A 21969-nucleotide genomic window follows, 5' to 3' on the forward strand; every position below is an offset into this window, starting at 1 on the left:
TTTGTATCTTACATATAAACATCTCTACTTATGTTTTTGCAAATAAGTATGAATATTTAAGAGCTCTTGTACTACAAACAATGCAAATATTGAGTTGTAAAACAGTATAAATTATATTTTAACTACAATGTGTACAGCCATGTTAGACATGTCCTTTGACCTTGTTCACATCATATCGTATTAAATGGCGCACAATTTCTTGGTTAGTTTTAAATGTACATCAGCGATTATATACAAGAAACAAAACGAAACATGCTATGGAAAGATGTTTAAGTCATTTTCTCAAATGTAAGTTGCATATCTATAGACATTTTAAACTAAAATTAATAAGTAATTCGTGTATATATTTTGTTGCTTCGACTCGCTTTGGATGAGCTGCAGAAGGATATGTGTTTAGCTGAATAAAAATTATGGTGACTTATTTGTTCTTGTTTTCGCCCGATGACCTCACGAATAGCACAAATCAGTCACCATGGGTAATACTATTACGAAAGTGTAAATAGATACGTCTAAAAAGAAAGTCCCATTGGTTTATGGTAACTTAAGTCATTGCTTAGTGCCAAGGGGAGTGATTCTCAGATAAGTCACAGTGAGTTTCGAGAAAATTGAGCGGGTTAAGGAAAACACCGTACGGGCCTCTCCTGAACTTGTTACTTGAGGCACAGCCAAATGAATTAATTATATTGTCGTAAAGAAGAGCTTTCAGTCTTTCCAATGATTTCTTGTGCAAAAAGCGCTGAACCGAGTTCATTGCGATATGCTGCGCAAGGCACGTGTTCAGCTGGGTACGAAATTACAAACGAGTATGCATAAAAAACTGCATTAGTTATTAAGGCTTATTGGACGGTGTTGAGAATAATTGCTGGCGGCATCCATTTTTGCGTATCATTGAAGTTAATAAATCTCATTGAAAGTCTAAATAATTAAAACCAGTTTACAAGGTGGTAATATCATTTACATTTATATTTATCATTAACACTACGAACAGTGATTCCTTTAAACTGTATAAATTAGGAAATAGCTGATATGTTGCTATTGTTCGCAGATGCAATTCGACCAATCCGAAATTATTATTTTCCCGCCATTTGAAAAATTAAACAAATATTCCACAGCTGCAAAAAAAGACATCTCCCACGCTTCTTTTAAAGAAGCTATCTTGTCACGTGCGGATCTCTCCTGACTGTTACATGAGCCAGCCGCCTTAATGTCAATATATATGCCGTACTTCTCTTTGCTGAAGCATGCGTAACACCTCATGACAGAAATTGCATAATGCGCAACATTCTATTGACACTATGAACGCTTTCCGTACCGTTGTATGTTAGGCGTCGCTTCGATCGAGGTCGAATGTTCGAGCCACGGAGCGTTAATTGAGTAATGTTCTCGTGGACTCATTCCGAATGGCCGCTCGTACCGCGAGTAGTTAGAATGAATGGTTACGATTTTTCGTCTGCGCCTGGCATAGTGTAGAATTGGAAGTATTTGGTATGCAGCAAAGTGTTATAGTGAATGGTGACCTTTCAGTGGTGACTATAATACAGACTTTACCTTTAGTATTGACTATTGTTCCTGTATATGGATATACATTGTAATGTGTTTGTTTGTTTGTTTGTTTGTTTGTTTGTTACTCTCTTTTTAACCTTACTTGAAAAGTCATTTTCATTTCGTATGTTTATTTACCATGTGTATCATCGAATTCACATTTGAATATCTTTTAAAAAAAATAGAAAAGTGAAGTTAACAAACATGTCTTAAAGTTTAATTGAAAGACAAAGATTAATCGTCAAATATTCATCATTTTTTCCAGCGAGTGTTCATGCATTAAGTGAATATATTAAACCCTTCGGTATTTCATTTTGAACGTAAGATAATAATGCTTAACGAAGCGGCAATATTTAAAGAAACGCTGTCCGATTTATACACTATTGTTGACGTTTAAACTTGCAACACAAATACGTTCATACTATTTTGTGTACAATTTTGCACATAGAAGAAGGATTTTAACTTACTAACAATACATTTTAAATCTGCACATTGAATGCAATGAAAATGCAGTCCAGAGTAATTATAGTAATTGCTGTGGTCGCATGTGCTGTTACACTTGCATTAGGAATTATTATTGGACACTTTGCCATCGAGAAAGCAGACGACACAGAAGGTCAAGGTGACTCGCAGAAGCTGAACGCCGGATGTGGCGCTAAATTTACTGCACCATGGAAACAATACAGGGAAAGGTAGGAATGAAGTCCATGTGTTTTGTTGTTTTTTTGTTGTTTTTTTTTTAATTTCAAATTTATGAATAAGAATAATTAAAACGTGATGACTTAATGATAAACTGATGTATTAAAATAAAGTCTAGCACATGGTTGGAGACCTGTAGCAATCTTAAAAAAAATAAATGTGGTGCAACCGCTGTGTCTTAACTAATATTCCTTTAAGCTGTAATGAGGTAAAAGTACAAGAATTAAAAGTAAAAGTATTTCTTTACTTACAATAGTTTGAGAGAAAGGAGGGTCTGTATGGCCCTATTGAAAATTAAGTCACTATATTAGTTTGATAAAATGTAATGCAGTACAAATGACCTGTCTCGTAAAACTGTGTTAAAATACAGCAAAATGAGCCTGTATGACATGTATTTAGGTAAATAATAGAGAAATACATGTTCTTTGATATTGGTATTCGGGCCCAATTTCCGGTTTCTATTGGTAATCTATGGTTACGTGTACGAAATTTTATCATGTAACGAAGAAAAGGTTTAGGAGTTGATAAAAGGTATTTTTCGAATTTAAATTCTTTTTTGAATATTCTGTAGAATGTACTTTTGCTGGAGTTTTGAATAACGGAATACCAATCATTTAGAAAAACATCTTTTAGTTTCTGTCTAATTGCTAATTTCAACCACTTCTCGTTTCCAAAATTTTGTGTATCCCATATATTACATAAACCGCAATTTATAAAAATTTGTCTTAAGTTTGCAAAGGTCATTTTCATTTCGTATGTTTATTTACCATGTGTATCTGAATATCTATAAAAAAATAGAAAAGTGAAGTTAACAAACCTGTCTTAAAGTTTAATTTAAAGACAAAGATTAATCGTTAAATATTCATCTTTTTTTCCAGCGAGTGTTCATGCATTAAGTGAATATATTAAACCCTTCGGTATTTCATTTTGAACGTAAGATAATTATGCTTAACGAAGCGGCAATATTTAAAGAAACGCTGTCCGATTTATACACTATTGTTGACGGGTAAACTACGGTTTAAACTTGCAACACAAATACGTTCATACTATTTTGTGTACAATTTTGCACATAGAAGAAGGATTTTAACTTACTAACAATACATTTTAAATCTGCACATTGAATGCAATGAAAATGCAGTCCAGAGTAATTATAGTAATTGCTGTGGTCGCATGTGCTGTTACACTTGCTTTAGGAATTATTATTGGACACTTTGCCATCGAGAAAGCAGACGACACAGAAGGTCAAGGTGACTCGCAGAAGCTGAACGCCGGATGTGGCGCTAAATTTACTGCACCATGGAAACAATACAGGGAAAGGTAGGAATGAATTCGATGTGTTTTGTTTGTTTTTTGGGTTTTTTTTTAATTTCAAATTTATGAATAAGATTAATTAAAACGTGATGACTTAATGATAAACTGATGTATTAAAATAAAGTCTAGCACATGGTTGGAGACCTGTAGCAATCTTAAAAAAAATAAATGTGGTGCAACCGCTGTGTCTTAACTAATATTCCTTTAAGCTGTAATGAGGTAAAAGTACAAGAATTAAAAGTAAAAGTATTTCTTTACTTACAATAGTTTGAGAGAAAGGAGGGTCTGTATGGCCCTATTGAAAATTAAGTCACTATATTTATGATAAAATGTAATGCAGTACAAATGACCTGTCTCGTAAAACTGTGTTAAAATACAGAAATGAGCCTGTATGACATGTATTTAGGTAAATAATAGAGAAATAATAGAAGCAAGGCAAAAGACGCTAGTTTAATTCAAGTTTAATAATAAAATTCATGAAATTTGTTGTTATTGTTTTTTTGTTGTTGTTTTTGTTGTTGTTGTTGTCGTCGTAGATAAATAGTTTGGGAACTAATTCATTATATATTTGTGAATATGTATATATTCTGCTACTTTGAACTGTTTTAATTAGATACAGCGACGCCAAAAAGATTTGCAAACGTGTGTAAACCGTAATGGCATTGCTGGTGATGATGTTATTATGTTTACTAAAATGCGAAAGGGTATATAACAGAACGGAAATCTGACCTGCGGCTATAATGCTTCGCAATAGATCTCTAACATTCTCAATTTATAACCCTTATTTTGTTTTGTTATGGAATTGCCCGGCTTTAAAATGACAAACAGTTTATTGGTTACATCAAGTTTGTTACCAAAATGATAATATAATAGTGCGTGGTGAGCTACATACATGAAGTTAGGCAACACGTATGACATTTATATGGTGGCTGATTTGGTACGTCTAGTTGGCGCTAGCGACAACACGACAAAGCGCCAAACGGCGCGTTGTCGGACTTTCGTCTTGTCGTCCTGTCGCTAGCGACAACACGACAAAGCGTCTAACGGCGCGATGTCGTCTGTCGTCCTGTCTCTAGTGCGGCACGCCAAACGGCACGTTGTCATGCGGCACGTTCTCGCGATGTCGCCTTGTCGCTTGGCTTATAAGCGAATCCTTCAATTTGAAGCAAGCGACAAAGTGACATCGCTACAACACGCCGCACGACAACACGCCGTTTGGCGTGCCACGCTAGAGACAGGGCGACAACGCGCCGTATAGCGCGTTGTCGTGTTGTCGCTAGCGCCAACGCGACGCACAAAAGTGTACCAAATCAGCCACCATACATTTAAGCACGTTAGTGGCACAGTGGCACCCAATCATATCATTTTACGAACTGTGAAGTTGACTGCCGATAAACAATTTTTCTGAAGTGTTTCCTTAAGAAACAGTGGCTCAATGTTTAAATATACATGTACGTAAAGTAAATAAATAACAATTTACAATAGCTGTAAATTTCACGGACCAACTGAGACATTTTGCAATTCGTTTACATGTATACATGTATATTTGTTACAACAAAAATTTAAATACGGATCATAAACAGTAAATCATATATAAATAGTAAATAATTTTCATTTTAAAAAACAATGTGTATTATAGTTTTACATTAAACATGTATTGTTGTATGGTCTCCCACATTGTTTTGAAAACTTCCCTCAAGCGTACTATTGATAGATTTGAGGTTAGGCAAAAAATAATTTTCTATGTTTCGGGTAACATTCTTTATAAAGGTTTGTTGTTGTTGTGTTTTTTGTTGCTATTATTTCATTTTGTTTTGTTTGTTTGTTTGTTTTGTTGTTGTTGTTGTTGTTGTTGTTGTTTTGTGGGGTATTGCTGTTGTTGTTGCTGTTGTTGTTGTTGTTGTTTTAAACAAGTCATCATAACAGCGAGACGAGGCATGCTTTTACTCATTGATCTGTCACTATGAACATAAGGGTCGGCTAATAGTCAGGGGCAAGTCGTTGTTTCCTTACGAAACTTTACACTCATTGCTTAGTACTGGTTGGTTCCACGGGGCAACTTTTTACAGCTGCCACACAGCACTTGACACCTGCTGTTGCCATAAGGGTCGGCTGAGTAAGGTTTGTTAGGTTCGGCCGCCCGAAACAAAGGATTTATAGACGTTAAACTTTCCGGTGATTTTACACTTTTCAGTTATTTAGACAACTGTGTGAAGGAGTCGTGCATGTCGCCATCGTCTTGCAATACAGAAGATCTTCCAAGAACATTTCTGGCGTACCATTTGAACGGAAAAACAGTGAATATTGATGGAAAATTGGATGACGAAGCATGGACAGAAATTCCATATTCAGAGACATTCATGGGTAAGATCTTTGTAAATAAAAGTTTGGTTGACGTAAAGCCCTGTCCTCATCCCTTATTTAAATTAAATAAAGAATAATTCACAATATGAGGTATCACAATGCTGAACTTAATGTCCTCGTATTGCTTGCTGTACCAACCCACACACATGCCTTATCCGGCTTTACAGGACACTTCATACTGTCAATCGTTTGTTCTCGGACATTCCAGTCAAATTTCGGAAATGAATAATAGCCGAGATGTTCCGATATTGGAATGCGGATCTAGAGGGTGGTAGGAGGCGGGGGATTTGACAATAATGTAGAACCCATCTTAAATTAGGGTATCAATTTACCGTGGGGCGGGGGTAGCGAAAATCGGGCAAAAACTAGTGAAAGTCATCAAAATTTTGTCACATGACCCCACACTTGCGAACTAATAAATAGTCATCCCCCTTTCATGCCTTTGAAATATTCATTTCCATATGCCGTGATTTTGCTACCCACTCAGGAAAAAAAATCCCGGATTTTTGTGAATATTGTGAGGCTCAGTTGGCTGTAATGCCTGAAGGCAGTGTTTTCTTTCCGGATGTAAAAGGTCAACTTTCATTATTAAGGGTGTTTCGGATGACAAACGTCACATATACACGTGTGATGGTGAACTTTGAACAAGAGGTCAACGAACTATTTATTCAAAATGATATTCTAAACTTAAAAATAATTATAACGCTTGGCCACCTGAACTACCATAGGACACAATTTAATATCTGTTTGCCAAAATACCGTAAAACGTCTTGTATAATTTATGATGTCGTAAAAGCATAAATTATAATTAATGAAAGTAATATTATACAATTGTTACTTTTTCTTATACCTGTCCGTCTGTTCAGATATTCGAGGTCCGGATTATCCTACGCCCTATTTCAACACAAGATTTAAGGTTCGCTGGGACGATGACCGACTCTATGTGGGTGCACTAATGGACGAGACAGACTTCTGGGGTACTTATACTGTGGACGAGTCGCAAGGTAATTTTAATGCTTCTTGGTCGCACTCTCAGCTTTCCGGACATTTCCGGCAAACTCCGTAAATGTCAATTTTGAACGAAAGTCAATGAGACATTATATGATGAGTTTCTATTTCCGGTGATGGAAATAATATTTAATAAGGAATATCTTGTTATATTTGTCTTACAACATGTTTGCTTTAAGTTTGAATAAGTTAATTTACTCCAAGTTTGAGTGTATTGTCAAATGAGAAGATTGGAATAGAAAAAGCAATAATTGGCGTCGACTAATATTCTAACGAGTAAGTGTGGGTTTAAATCCCGTTAGCTTGGGCAAGCTTTGCTGCCTTGAACAAGAAACTTTACACTCATTGCTTAGTACTGGTTGGTGCCAGGAATGGACTCGAGAATGTGTCTTTAAGCTTGTAAAATTCTAAACATTCGAATCAAAAAATTCTGTATAAAGTAAAAGAAGGAGTATTACATTTATGACGGCGTGCTTATATTACATTTCTATACTGTACATTGTGCATTGCATTCTGTTCATAAGCGTTATTTTTAATAAGTAATTTTCTCTTCATTTTAAAATATTTTTTATCAATAATACATGTATTGGCTAGGAAAAATACTACTTTTAGAACTGAAATAGTAACACTAACCAGTTTAAATTTCTATTCTATTTTTATTTGATTTTTCTTAACAGTTTGGCGGGAAAATGCATTCGAGGTAGGTACTGTATGTGTAGAAATATTCGCGGGCTTCAAATTTTCGCTATCTTCGCGGTGACATTGGTAGATTTGAAAAGTAATATGTGTACAATATAATATGTTGGAATATGTGAATTACATATGTATTTATGTGCTTGAGTTTTGTTGTAAAGATTTAATTGTAGAAATTTCTTATAAGCATAACATCTATAAACATTTTTTTATTTCTATATCAATGTTACGTACATATGTATGTTACATTTTTTATTTGCTATAGGCGAAAATAAACTTAAGTAAAAAACTTACGTGTTTGATAAGTTTAAGCAAAATGACTGGTTTATGTTATGTTCATGTGAACATCCATCATTTTCAACTGATTTTTGTACAATTCTAAAAAGTAATTTCTTTTTTTTTTCTGTGGCGCCGTTATATGTCGCAACGCCGCTAGATGTCGCACCATTGCCACTGAATGTCGCAACCTCCATTGAATGACACAAAATCTTCTGGCGATAAATGTCGCAAAGTAACATTAAATGTCGCACGATTTTCCCTTGCCGTTACATGGCCCAACGTTACCGTTTAATATCGCAATATGTATATCCATGATTAAATTACAGTAAACATTGGGAAAATGCTTGTATATTTGTATGTATAGTAACTATAAGACATAACGGAATGTCCCGATCCACCTGCCGATTCAAGATAAAAAAAAATGTTGTTTTTTAAGTTTTTGGTCTAAAATGGGGACATTTTTCATGAATTATTTTAAACATTCCTAAAACAATAGAAACGTATCAGTATGTGCATGATTTAAGTAAAGAACTTTGTGTACTTTTGAAAGTTTATAACTAGACTATATAGTGTCCATCAACTTGCTCCTTCACCGCAGTGACATAGGTTTCTTTCATGTGAGGAAGCTACCCAGAACGTCGGTGGTTCTACTCAGGTTTCCGTTCGTGCACAGAGAGAGGCACTAGAGGTCTTCCTTCGCAAGTAAAGCTGGAAAGTCGCTTTATGACCTTACATTGTTCGTGTAACGTATTTTAGGATTATGAAAAAAGAAATTTTCACAAATATGCCTTGAATTGGTTTATATACAACAATTGTAACGCAAACCAAGCGTGGTATCAGTTTTCGCCCTTTTCAGCTCGCTATGAAATTTTAAAAAGAGCAAATATATTTAAAGTTCTCGGAAAATTTTGAGTTTTTGCGACATTAAACGGTTGTGTAATGACATTCAACGATAAGGTAAATTAGTGTAACATTTAATGTCATCATTGCGACATTTTTAAATGTAAAATATTTTGAGACATTTAGCGGCTATTGGGATATTCAGCGGCAATAGCGCGGCATTTAACGACAAGTGCGGCATTTGACGTCGTTGCGACATATAACGGCACCAGAAACTTCATTTGTTTTCATAGGTGTACGCTGTCCCCGATGGAAGTATGCATAAGTAAGTATTAAAACAGCAGATCGACATTATCAAATATTCATTTCTATAACAAAGACATGACAATAAAATGAAATTATCAAAAGTTTGAAATGTTTTTCTATTAACGCAGCGAAAATTAAATCAGTGACATCTACTCTTATTGCCATGTGTCGTAAGCGTGATTATTTCGAGGCGGTAACACGGTTGGGCACCGGGGCAAGTATGTAAGCCACGTTTTTACCAGTAACCAACCATGCAGGTTTATTTTATCAAAGTTTATTGCAAATGAGTGACATTGAAACCTAAAAGTCCCTTATTGGATGTACGCTTCAGTAGATGCGACCAATAATTCCTCATTACATAACTCCAATTATCATTGAGTCCAGCACTATTAAGTGTTGAAAATTGAGTACCGCTCAGCCGGTGCTAGAAGACATGAGGGATGTTTCATATTTTCATTATCTCTCATGTACAGACTCAATCAAACCGAGTCTGCACTTTTCATATAATTCTGCTGTTTTTGATGAGGGACCATATATATCCACCAGTCAGCAAAATACCATGGATGACAAGAAATAGAAGTTTTTTTATTGCCCAATTTTATCATTATCATCATAAGTATGGTTTGCTTTATAAAGTTACATGTCATAATGTGATTTTCAGCTTTAGGTGAGGTTGGAGGGGGTCAGGTGCCTCTCCATTAGTTATTATTATTATTATTATTATTATTATTATTCTGGACACCTTGAAGATTATCTGTTTAAGCGTATCCGATGTAGATGCCGGACGGAAACTGGTCGAAAAATTTGCGACTTATCAGCTTAGGTTAGTGTTTATAGGTAAGCATTTATTATATTAAATTGATCTGGTAAATGCTTACTTATCTACACTAACTATTTGATTAATGTTTGGAATTATTTATATAAATGGTCGATTTACTAGATTGATATATAGTTAGCCGATTAACCAAAGTAAATGCATTACGATTCATATCACACACATATTGCAACCTTATTGGACAAAAATAATTTCAAACATTGAAACAAATTGACATTACGCCAGAGAAGAGATTGCTTCGCCCACTGATTCACGTGACCCGGTCATTCAGAACCTTAGACAAAACACGGTACCGACGTTTACAGGAAACTATTGTGCCACTAAAGTTATTAATGAATTTTCCTTATATAATTTGGTATAAAAGTTTAATACTTTTCTTGAATAGTTCAATGTATAATGGTATTTAAAAAAAGTAACAAATAACTTCATTCATGCATTAATTATGAATAAAACGTTTGGCAAAGATCTTGTTATATTTCTCGTTGACTTCGAGGAAGATGTTACTGACAAAATATCATTTTAGTTTACAAATTCAAAGATAGTTAAAATTTAAGTAGCGGGACATATAAATAGTAAAATTATATTAAAACACAGTAACATTTACAAATGTTTTTAGGGTTTTATGTGCGAAATCATTAATATATAATGCATTTGTGCATAAATTGTTAAAATTGAATGAGAAAATTGCCCTTGCGTAACTTTGTAGTATGATATATGATTATATGTATATGTGTACATTAGATATGTTTCGTGATAAAACGTAATATTATTCACTTCAAAATAAGTTTCGCATACACCAGACGGTGAGACCACGGTTTTAAAATAAAACCGTGATCAGGTATGATGTCATTGAAGTAGATGTATCGAAATATTTAATCTTAATGCATTGAGCTTTAATAGAAATATTTAGGTAGGATAATTTCACATAAAATATTCATAGCATATTCTCGCATTTTATTTTTCTACTGCAGCATTTACTGACACTATGTTAAGAACGAACAAAAATGTCATATCAGACCTTATAATATATATTATGTTATTATGAATAGACATTATTGTAATAAAGGAAGGAATAGAGTATTTGTGTAATTTTTTCCTTGTTTAATGCATTGTGGTATAGCCAGGCTTCATAACCTCTGATCGCCATTCAAAATTCCATTTTATTTAGTTCTGCCCAATGTTTTCTCGTTTAGGGCAAACGCATTTTTCATGGAATGGCACTTATGTGTCACATTAAAGGTTCCATGATAACCACCATATGAACACATCTGCGGATGTTTCAAAATTCAAAATTTTACCAGGTCACGTTAAATGAGCCGGTGCTAGGGGGCGCGGACGGTTACTTGCACATTCCTTTACCTTCCATGAACAGACTCAATCAAACCGAGCCTGCAACATTTTCAATTTTGTCGTTTTGTACGTTCTTTAGGGATTCTTTATTTCTCTCTATTTCAACCTTCGTCAGAGATGAAGACAACATCTAAATAATATATATGTCTCTGCATTTGTACCTGCTATATAACTTATTATCTTCATACATTTTGTATATACTACGAAAGCCTAATAGTGTCAAATGAAATAAAAAATAAAAATGCAAAGGCGTTATAACGCGAATAAAGGCGTAGAAACGCGCATCAAAAGGCGTAATTACGCGAATCAAAAGGCGTAATTACGCGAAAAAAGGCGTAGCAACGCGAATAAAGGCGTTATAACGCGAAACAAAGGCGTAATAACGCGAATAAAGGCGTAGTAACGCGAATCAAAAGGCGTAATAACGCGAATCAAAAGGCGTAATTACGCGAATCAAAAGGCGTAATTACGCGAATCAAAAGGCGTAGCAACGCGAATAAAGGCGTTATAACGCGAAACAAAGGCGTTATAACGCGAATAAAGGCGTAGTCACGCGAACCAAAAGGCGTAGCAACGCGAATCGAAAGGCGTAGCAACGCGAAAAAAGGCGTAGCAACGCGAATAAAGGCGTTATAACGCGAATCAAAAGGCGTAATAACGCGAATCAAAAGGCATAATAACGCGAATCAAAAGGCGTAATAACGCGAATCAAAAGGCGTAATTACGCAAATCAAAAGGCGTAATTAAGCGAAAAAAGGCGTAGCAACGCGAATAAAGGCGTTATAACGCGAAACAAAGGCGTTATAACGCGAATAAAGGCGTAGTAACGCGAACCAAAAGGCGAAGCAACGCGAATCGAAAGGCGTAGCAACGCGAAAAAAGGCGTAACAACGCGAATAAAGGCGTTATTACGCAAATCAAAAGGCGTAATTACGCGAAAAAAGGCGCAGCAACGCGAATAAAGGCGTTATAACGCGAATCAAAAGGCGTAATAACGCGAATCAAAAGGCGTAATAACGCGAATCAAAAGGCGTAATAACGCGAAAAAATGCGTAGCAACGCGAATAAAGGCGTTATAACGCGAAACAAAGGCGTTATAACGCGAACAAAGGCGTAGTAATGCGAACCAAAAGGCGTAATAACGCAAATTGAAAAGCGTAATAACGCCTTTATTCGCGTAATAACGCAAAACAATAGGCGTAATTACGCGAATCAAAAGGCGTACTAACGCGAATAAATGCGTTATAACGCGAATCAAAAGGCGTAATAACGCGAACCAAAAGGCGTAATAACGCAAAACAAAAGGCGTTATAACGCTAATTTAATACCATATAAATTCCAAACAGTGGCCTATTAATGTATGGAAGGAAGAACAATGTTGATTTAAATGAATTGATCTAGATGTACGTTTTATTATATGCCCGAAAGAATTTCGGGCATATTATGTTATACCCCCTGGCGTCCGTACGTCCGAGCAAACATTTTGGGTTTAGGGGCTATATAACAGTAAAGAGAACAAAAGAGAACAATAGGTTCAATCCGTGATCAAAGGGTTTATGGGCTAGTAGCCCTTAAGAGAACAAAGAAAATAACAAAGTAAATAGCCCCTAAACCCAAAATGTTGGAACGTGCGTCCGTCCGTCTGTCTGTCTGTCTGTCTGTCTGTCCGTCCGTCCGTCCGTCCGTAAGCAATTTGGTTTCGGGAGCATAACTTAAGTTCCATTTGGCCCACAATATTCAAACTTCGTAGGAGGATTGTTATTTGAAGGAGGTAATACTTTATAACCTATAAGTCACCAAGTCATCTTATATTGGCAAATATTAAAGAGTCTTTATTAGTTTATGACAAATAGTTTGCATAATTACTGTGCAAATAGAATGAAAGTTATTGTAAATGTATATTGTATTATTGTATACGAGTTTTATATCTTGAGCAATAAATTCAGATCAATATTGGTCTTCCTTTCTCGCGAATTTGATTTGTATAAATATGGTATTAAATTGGCATTATAATGTGTTTAAATTTGCGTTATTACGCCTTTTGGTTCGCGTTACTACGCCTTTATTCGCGTTACTTCGCCTTTTGATTCGCGTTATTACGCCTTTATTCGCGTTATTACGCCTTTTTATTCGCGTTATAACGCCTTTATTCGCGTTACTACGCCTTTTGATTCGCGTTATAACGCGAATAAAGGCGTTACTACGCCTTTTGATTCGCGTTATAACGCCTTTATTCGCGTTCTTACGCCTTTTGATTCGCGTTGCTACGCCTTTATTCGCGTTCTTACGCCTTTTGATTCGCGTAATAATGCCTTTATTCGCGTTATAACGCCTTTGCATTTTTATTTTTTATTTCATTTGACACTATTAGGCTTTCGTAATATACAAAGTTACTGATATTATTTTTTTTTAAAATGAACTAACTGACTCTATCTGTTAATATGTCAGGATAGTTGGTAACTTTGATATACCGATTAAATAGCTTTAGATTGACCGAAAATCAAAATAATTTCAGTATAAATACTGCTGCACCATTGTCTTATACAAATAGTTTGTCTAAGGAAAATGGCGGATTTTGCAGACATCTTAGCGTGAAACTGATAACGATTGCCGATTGGCTTATCTGTAAGACCCCTGCCAGCTTGATTGACAGGCGGCGTAATGTCAATTCTGATGTTCTTTTTACCACAGCTACAAGGAGATGCAAATCAGCGTACGTAACGTGACCTGGGATCTTATGCTGAAAAAGGCATACATGGACAAAAGTGATATTTGTGACAGAACCTCGGTGGCCGTCAGCAGCTGGGACAGTGACATGCACAAGGGTACACACACAGACGGGATTATTAATGATCCGAATGGCAAAGGTTCGAGTCTTTTTTTTTCTCTTTTTTTTTTAAATAATCCATTCCATTTTTCCCAAATACGAGTATATGTACATTTATTAAGTTGATTTCGGCAAAGGTTTGAGTCTTAAGTAGCACATTTCATTTTTCTCCACATAAAATGTAAATTTATAAAGTCGATTTCATTTCTGGTTGATTATATATTTGCTTGGATTTTTTAACAAAATAGTAAGAAATCGCTTAAAATCATAATATTAACACGTGTACATATCATATGTCATTTCGGTCTTCAACCAAATTATCATCATCATCATTATTATTAATTATTATTATTATTATTATTATTATTAATCTTATTATTATTATTATTATTATTATTATTATTATTATTATTATTATTATTATTATTATTATTATTATTATTATCATTATTGTAGTGTGTTTCGAAAATTAAATTCTACTAATCAGCCCTAACCCTGCCGAATTTCTCACATGGATAAGTCCAGTTTCCAATGTTTGCAACTGTCCATTATCAAATATTGGGGATATCAAAATCTGATTTTTAAATAAGCTGAAACCATTTCAAAATAAAGTACTGGGTTTATAAAAATTGTTCTTAAAGGATCGTACTGGAGTGCAGAATGGTCGTTCTCGTTCGCTCGACTGGCTCAACACACTGACAGACCTAACAACAAGCCTACCCCGGATGCTGATGAAGCCTGGTTCTTTATATTCGCAAGGTAATATCTTTGTGAAGGAATCATTTTGTGTAAAATCTATTATTTCTTTGTAAAATGTGGACGAAAATTTAAACAGATAGTAAAATAATATACAAATCAAAAAGTACTGGTCAGGTCGGTGAGATATCGCCTTTGTATTGAAATATCGGTTACATATACACCCTTGTTTAAACTTAAAACCAGTCTTAAAATGTCAAGTAATCACCTATAATTAAAACATTCAGTTACTCAGATATATAAGTGACATTAGATAAGTGGCATTTTATTAGTTATTTTTCAATTATTGTTTAAATAAACTTTAGAGAACTGCAGCACTCGTAGACTGACATTTCCTTTTCAGGCCAGAATACAAATTCAAAATAGTGAACGGGCAATACAGGAAGGTAAAAAAAGAAATTTCAAATGTTATGACTTAGTTTTTACATGAATATTAAGCCGCACACGATGTGAAAGTAATAGAAAGAACATCGAAACACGAGGCTATCTGATTTGTACGGGGGTGGCGTAGCCACCGAGCAAAATCAGATGGCCGAGTGTTTTGTATCATAGGCAAAAATAAAAACAAGTTCCCTGTCGTCACAATATTAAACCCCAGCAAAAAGTAACCAATATTCGAGCATCTGAATATTATGACTTTTCTGTTGTTATCTCTTTCCCTGTCGTCAAAATAAATAACTCTAGAGAGACTGTGAAACCTGCACTTCAGTTAATTAATGCACTGTGCATGTATTGGTACATTATACATAATTTAACTCTGACACATTTTCAATATAAAGTCTTCAAACTATGATACAATGCCAAGTTGATTATTTAGATATTTATTTCAAGATTTCTGTTTTGATTGGAAACTGCTTGATCTCCATCAATTTTAGCATATATTTAGACTAATGAAAGCTACATAAGCAGTCCTTATTTTGTGACCGAAACTAATATATAATCATTCTCTCTTAAAAATAAGTACAGGGATGGGAAAAAAATGCATCGTATCACAAAAGCCAATATTTTGAAAGCAAATGGAATGTTTTTGTCTCTGAATTTTTCTGTTTATATGTTTGAACACGTTCCTAAGTATTCTAATTCATTTTGATGTACATGTGTTATTATTTATAAATTTGCAAATTTACTTTATAAAATCAATTGGAAATTCGATTCGGACAAGAATTTGCGACTATTAGACATTTGCTTTCTTAGATGACGTCTTTTGTTTAGAAATGAAGGGTACGACGGAGTAAGATTCCCAGCTCTGAAGAGCACTTATCAAAATATTTATAAAGGAAAGAAAAATAAGGCCTTTATAATTCATTGAAATAGGCTATTGCAATTTTATAGTGTAGAAGAGATTATATCTAGCTAGCCCTGAAACAATAAGAAGCAGCTTTAGTTCTTTTCGAAATTTAACATAAAGTAGGTGTAATGCTATTTAAAAAGTTGCTCTATTCATGATAAACTTTTTCCATGTCAAAGATACTGATTGGAATCAGGATAATGTTGTATCTTTAAAGGATGAAGATGCTCCAACTGAATGGTGGTCATGGCAACCAATGTATGCTGTGAATCTACATTTGCCAAGCAGGTAATTACGAACAAGAACCGTAGAGAATATATATTTTAAAAGACTTATTTTTGTGTCGCCTTGAAAAGGTGACATATAGGGATTACTTTTGTCGGCGGCGTCGGTGTCGTTGTCGGCGTCGTTTCGGCGTCGGCGTCCCCTAAAGCTTGTCCGGAGCATAACTCAGTCACTTTAAGTTGGATTGAATTCTTTTGGTATGCATGCTTCTTTCAATAACACGAAGTGCAGTGCACAAGGACCGGTACTCTGCACTTCTTAATTTTTGAGTTATTGCCCTTTGTAAATTTTCATACTTTAATTTTGTCCGGGCCATTTCTCTTCAACTATAAAAGCTATGGACTTCAAACTTCATACAATGATAGATATCATTAAGAATAAGTACAGTGCACAAGAATCGGTACTCTGCACTTCCTATTTTTTTAGTTATTTCCCTTTGTTAATTTTCATACTTTATTTTTGTCCGGGCATTTCTACTAATGTATAAAAGCTATGGACTTGAAACTTCATAGGATGATAGATCTCATTAAGAAGAAGTGCAGTGCACAAGAACAAGTACTCTGCATTTCTTATTTTTTGAGTTATTGCCCTTTGTTAATTTTCATACTGTATTTTTGTCCGGGCCATCTCCCCGAAAGTATAAAAGCTATGGACTTGAAACTTCATAGGATGATAGATCTCATTAAGAAAAAGTGCAGTGCCCAAGAACCGGTACTCTGCATTTCTTATTTTTTGAGTTATTGCCCTTTGTTAATTTTCATACTTTATTTTTGTCCAGGTCATTTCTCCTCAAGTATGAAAGCTATACACATGAAACTTCATAGGATGATAGATCTCATTAAAAATAATTGCAGTGTACAAGGACCGGTACTCTGCATTTCTTATTTTTGAGTTTTCACCCTTTATATAGTTTCATACTTTATTTTTGTCCAGGTCATTTCTCATAAATTATAAAAGATATGGACTTAAAACTTCATAGAATGATAGATCTTATTGATAAGAACTGCACTGCATAGAAACTGCTGCTCTGCACTTATTATTTTTTGAGTTATTGCCCTTTGTTAGTTTTCGTATTTCATTTTTGTCCTGGCCATTTCTCATAAACTATATTGTTCACAAGGCGACACATCCGACTCGCGGAGTTCTAGTTTACATTTAATTTAGGTTTACTTTCAGATTATTTGCTAACATAAGTTAATAGTTATTATGATTACATTTCTTGTAAGCACAAGTTATCTCCCTTAGACACCATTTATTTTACCAAACTCGTCATACAATCTGAATAAAATCGGCTCTAAAGTAACGCCCCGCTTTTAGATCTGACCGTGACCAAATAAGAAGTCATTTCTGGTGACCTTTCGCACACCCAATCATCGGTGAGCTTTCATAACTTTGAAAGCGGTGCGGGTTCTAATCTTAAATAATCATAATGTAATAATTATGTAAATATGTAATATAATAGATAAGTTGTTCTTGGAACAATTTTGTATTGATTTTAATTATAATTGTTATATATGTTATAAATACCTATTCAATAACAACTGAAACCAAAGCGCTTGCTGGAAAAACTTCCAAAGGAGTAAAACACGATTTAAAACTTTTGACATTATGTTAAAAACTTAAGAATTTAAAAACGCCTAATTTTAATAACCGTTTAAGATACCTTTTTTGTGTTGTTACAGGTTTGGATTGGTCCAGTTTAAAAGAAACATGGATGATAAAACATTTCACTTTAACAAGTGGCATATTTATAGAGCACTGTTTGAGGTGTTTGAAGCAGAACATGTAAGTCTGTACTAAATATATCAGTTATTTTGCCATTCCCTGATGGTTTTTGACTATCTGAATAGGTTAATTACGTCACAGGTTACATCCTAAATGAATTTAAGGGAGTGTTTCCCTTTGCCCCCGCCTATTCTTAAAGTGCATTTTTGTAAATCATATATAGAAAGACATTGTTGGTTAGAATGTGATCACGTTAAGACTCCTTCTGAATTTGGTCTGGTCATTTGACATCTATAAATAGAACGAGACCGGGGGAACGGGATATGTTACTAGTCTTTGATTGGGCTGCTGATGGGTAAGATATATGCCTCTTAATACACTGGTCGTATGATCCAGGACCCGTATGATCCAGCACCTGGGGCTCGTCTTATCAACGACCGCACGTCCGTTTTTATCGTACGATAAGACGGATCCCAGATTGGCACCGGACCTTATGACACATTTCTGAGCAGCCCGCGGGGGGTAAAGAGTAAATCTTTACAGGTTTATCAGTTCATATTATTTTCACAATGTCTTTAAACTCAACATGATAATCTTTTTTCTTTTTCAGAAGTACAAATCTGTAAACGGGATGTTTATTGATGATTTGAAGAAATTGTCAGTGGCGCCAAAAATTATGTCGTCAGAGTGCGTCACAATCACCATCCAATCAAACGATACGTACTTTAGAGCGTCCGTTAAATCAAATATTGACCCGAACATGCAAACTGGAAACATACGACCAGATAGATATGTTTGGTTCACTTAGAAACAAGTTCTTTACCGAATTTCTTGTAATTTAGCAATAATGTTAAGTGTTGCAATGCGAATAAATTTAATGTAGATCCAGGCAACTGGACTGTCAAAAGTTGAATTCATATAGCGAAGTATTCAATTTAATATACGCTTTACATTATTAATTTGAGCTTTTACAGATGAATGATTCAATAAATTAGATTTTATAAATAAAAAAAGTGTACAAATGTCGATTTCTCCAATCCTTTTTCTATCAAAACAAGCGCTTTTTTTGAACCTGACTTTATATATTTACTACAGTAGCCAACGTCAAAGCAAATAGTCTCTTTGTTAACGTTAATTAACAATTTTACATTATATGAAGTCGTAAACATGTTGATTCCGAATTTCATAAGCCAATATATTGGCATTCCGTGTATCTAAAATACATTTCCGAATAGAATGGTACAGCGTCATTGAATTCACAACTTCATGTAGTCTTTGCCCAGGGTATGCGTCACGAAAAACCGCACGTGCCCTATTTTACTATTTAAATACGAAATGTATGTCACATAGTGAAAGGATTTGGGTGTTCAGTCAAATCCTTAATTATTTCCTGGGAAATATGAAAACCATATATGTATAGACACGGTAAAAGTCGCAAAGATCTGAAAAGTAGTAATTATTATAAACTGTTATTACTTTTTTTCTTTCTCTGCTGGTAGATCTTTGTAACGTCATTGTTATTAAATTGGATTGTTGGGGGGGGGGGGACAATAAAATTTATGTACAAAATATCATTTGCATTTACAATAATGTATATAGAGGCTGGTAAAAGCAATATGTATATATCAAGAAAACGTATTTCAGTCGAACAAAGAAATGTTGAACGTTTAGCAGACTGAATAAAAATTCAACAATTGCAAAGTAAAAATAAAAGTAGCAAAATTTAAAACACACGTGTTACAAATAAAAATGAATAAAAAGACTTAACTGGTATACTCAACATCACTAATTCCGCGTCATCACTTATTTCACGCTAATGGCATATTTTTATGTAACCAGTGTTAAAATTGGTCAGAATTGACATATTTTATTCAAACACCAAAACAACAAAGTTTTTGTACACTATCAAAGTGAACATGCGGAAATCACAAAAATCACAATACCTATCGATTTAGTTAAGTTTATGTTCATGTATGTAATAATTATTTGTAAATTGTTCGGTCGAACGTGAAGTATTTTGCTGTCCTTATCGCTTATTTTGCTGTCCATATCGCTTATTTTTCTGTTCTGTTGTTCGAGTTGTCTTTCATGTCTTGAAATGTGCCGTTATTACGTATTACGTTAGTTCTGCTGTAATTTCCCTGTTTTATTAGTATTATTATCTGTATCGTTCATGTACTTGTTTACCTTTAAGTCCCCTTAGTCGTGTTTTGTTTCCTGACTGTCCCATTGTTGTCAGTTTTTCATTTTCATATCTTTAACGCTTTGTTTTCTGTTCTGGGTTTCCATGTTTGCTTACTGTTTTTCCTCGTTTTATCTGTGCTATTCAGTGTTCACTACACCGTTGTATTAAGTCTTTTGCTCCTTTACGTTTTTGTTGTAGTATGTTCCATTAAGTCTTTTGCTGCCTGTATTATTTAACATATTCCGTTATCGGTCCTCCTTTTTGTGTTCCGTTTAAGTATTTTCTTGTCTATATCGTTAACGTTCTTGTGTCGATTAAGTTTCTTTTGTCTGTCAGTCTTCTGTTGTTTGTTGTTGCCTTTTGCCGCTCTGAATAATTGCTGTTTGTTCTGTGATATTCTGGATATTCTGGACATATTTTTAATCTGTTGGAGTAACGAGGTATCAAATACTTGATTTTCAGTTATCTGCCTACTTGCCTGATGTCTTTAATTGTCTGTTCTTGTCATGTTCTGTTCCGCTATACATTGGTCCTGTAGTCCACTCCGTTAAGGCTGTCGTTGTCTTTGTTTATTGTATGCTCCGTTAACTCATTATGTTGTTGCGTTTCCCGTTATTAGTACTCCTTTCCTGTTCCATTAAATCCACCTGTTTCGACTTGTCGTTAAATATCCGTTGTTATCTGTCGGATGGCGTCTCTTTTGTATGCCCTTTGCTGTCGTTCCGTTATAATTTTTTTCAGTCTTTGTAATTGTTCAAGTGGAGTATCAGCATTAAGGTTTGTTTTGTCTGTTCCATACTTTCGTTAAGTAGTTATTGTTATCTGCCGTGTGACGTCCCTTTTTGCAGTCTTTTGCTGTCTGAATTCTCATGTTTTTTAACCGTTTTGTCTCTGTTTGTATACGTTCTATATACGTTCTATTCGTATAGTCTCTACAGTTCTATGTTCTGTTTTTGTCAGTCTCGTAGTCATTTCCTTCTCTTAGTGGAGTAGCGGGGGATCGAACTCACGACCCCTTGATTGGTAGGCAGACAGTGTTACCACTGCACCAAAGCGCCTGCTCTGAAAATATCCGTTTTTAAAAGTCCTATATCCATTATAACTTTAATGGCTAACAATAAATGTATTGCAATTAAATTTTAACACCTCTACTTAGGTAGCCAGCCCACGTGACTTTTTATAGAATATTACTCGATTAAAGTTATATGGTTATAGAAAACTTTGCTGTTACTGTAAGATACCCTGGAAATTAGGTGGAGGGTACCCGGAATTCTCAGATGGTGTGATAATGTCCTCGTAGAGACTGAATTCCAAAAAAAATCAAGATCTGCTATGATATCGCAAGCACACGCACCAATCTCTCGATTTCAGACATTTATAGCAAATAAACAGGCTATTTTTACATAATGAAACGTTTTAAGTTCTATGAGGAACTTGTCATTGAATAAAAGAAAATGATATGATCGCTAGCCCTGCAATGTAGATCAAAGCGCTAAAAGCACTAAATGCGGCGGCTTAACCTAGGCTATTATAACACAAATAAAACAAATAAATTAATGCGACATAGCATTGCGTCGAATTTAATTAATGTCTTGTACATCTCTTCAGTTATGTAATTTAAAGGCCACCCTGAATGTGTTATATATGTATTTATTCTGTTATGTTATCTTTTCATG

The 21969-nt window shown here is 34.7% G+C and overlaps 1 protein-coding gene across 1 annotated transcript; it reads left to right on the forward strand.

The window, feature by feature from the left end:
• Positions 1-3135: 3135 nt before the first annotated feature.
• Positions 3136-19177, forward strand: LOC132715684 (uncharacterized). The gene is made up of 11 exons (XM_060698734.1): positions 3136-3558; positions 5747-5916; positions 6783-6920; positions 7602-7624; positions 9030-9061; positions 13919-14094; positions 14696-14813; positions 15154-15196; positions 16316-16386; positions 18066-18168; positions 18719-19177. The coding sequence occupies exons 1-11, from the start codon at positions 3368-3370 to the stop codon at positions 18914-18916; spliced, it is 1263 nt and encodes a 420-aa protein (XP_060554717.1). The 5' UTR covers positions 3136-3367; the 3' UTR covers positions 18917-19177.
• Positions 19178-21969: the final 2792 nt, after the last annotated feature.

This window comes from Ruditapes philippinarum, unplaced genomic scaffold (genome assembly GCF_026571515.1).
Source record: "Ruditapes philippinarum isolate M1 unplaced genomic scaffold, ASM2657151v2 ctg719_1_1_1_1, whole genome shotgun sequence".
Lineage (NCBI taxonomy): Eukaryota > Metazoa > Mollusca > Bivalvia > Venerida > Veneridae > Ruditapes > Ruditapes philippinarum.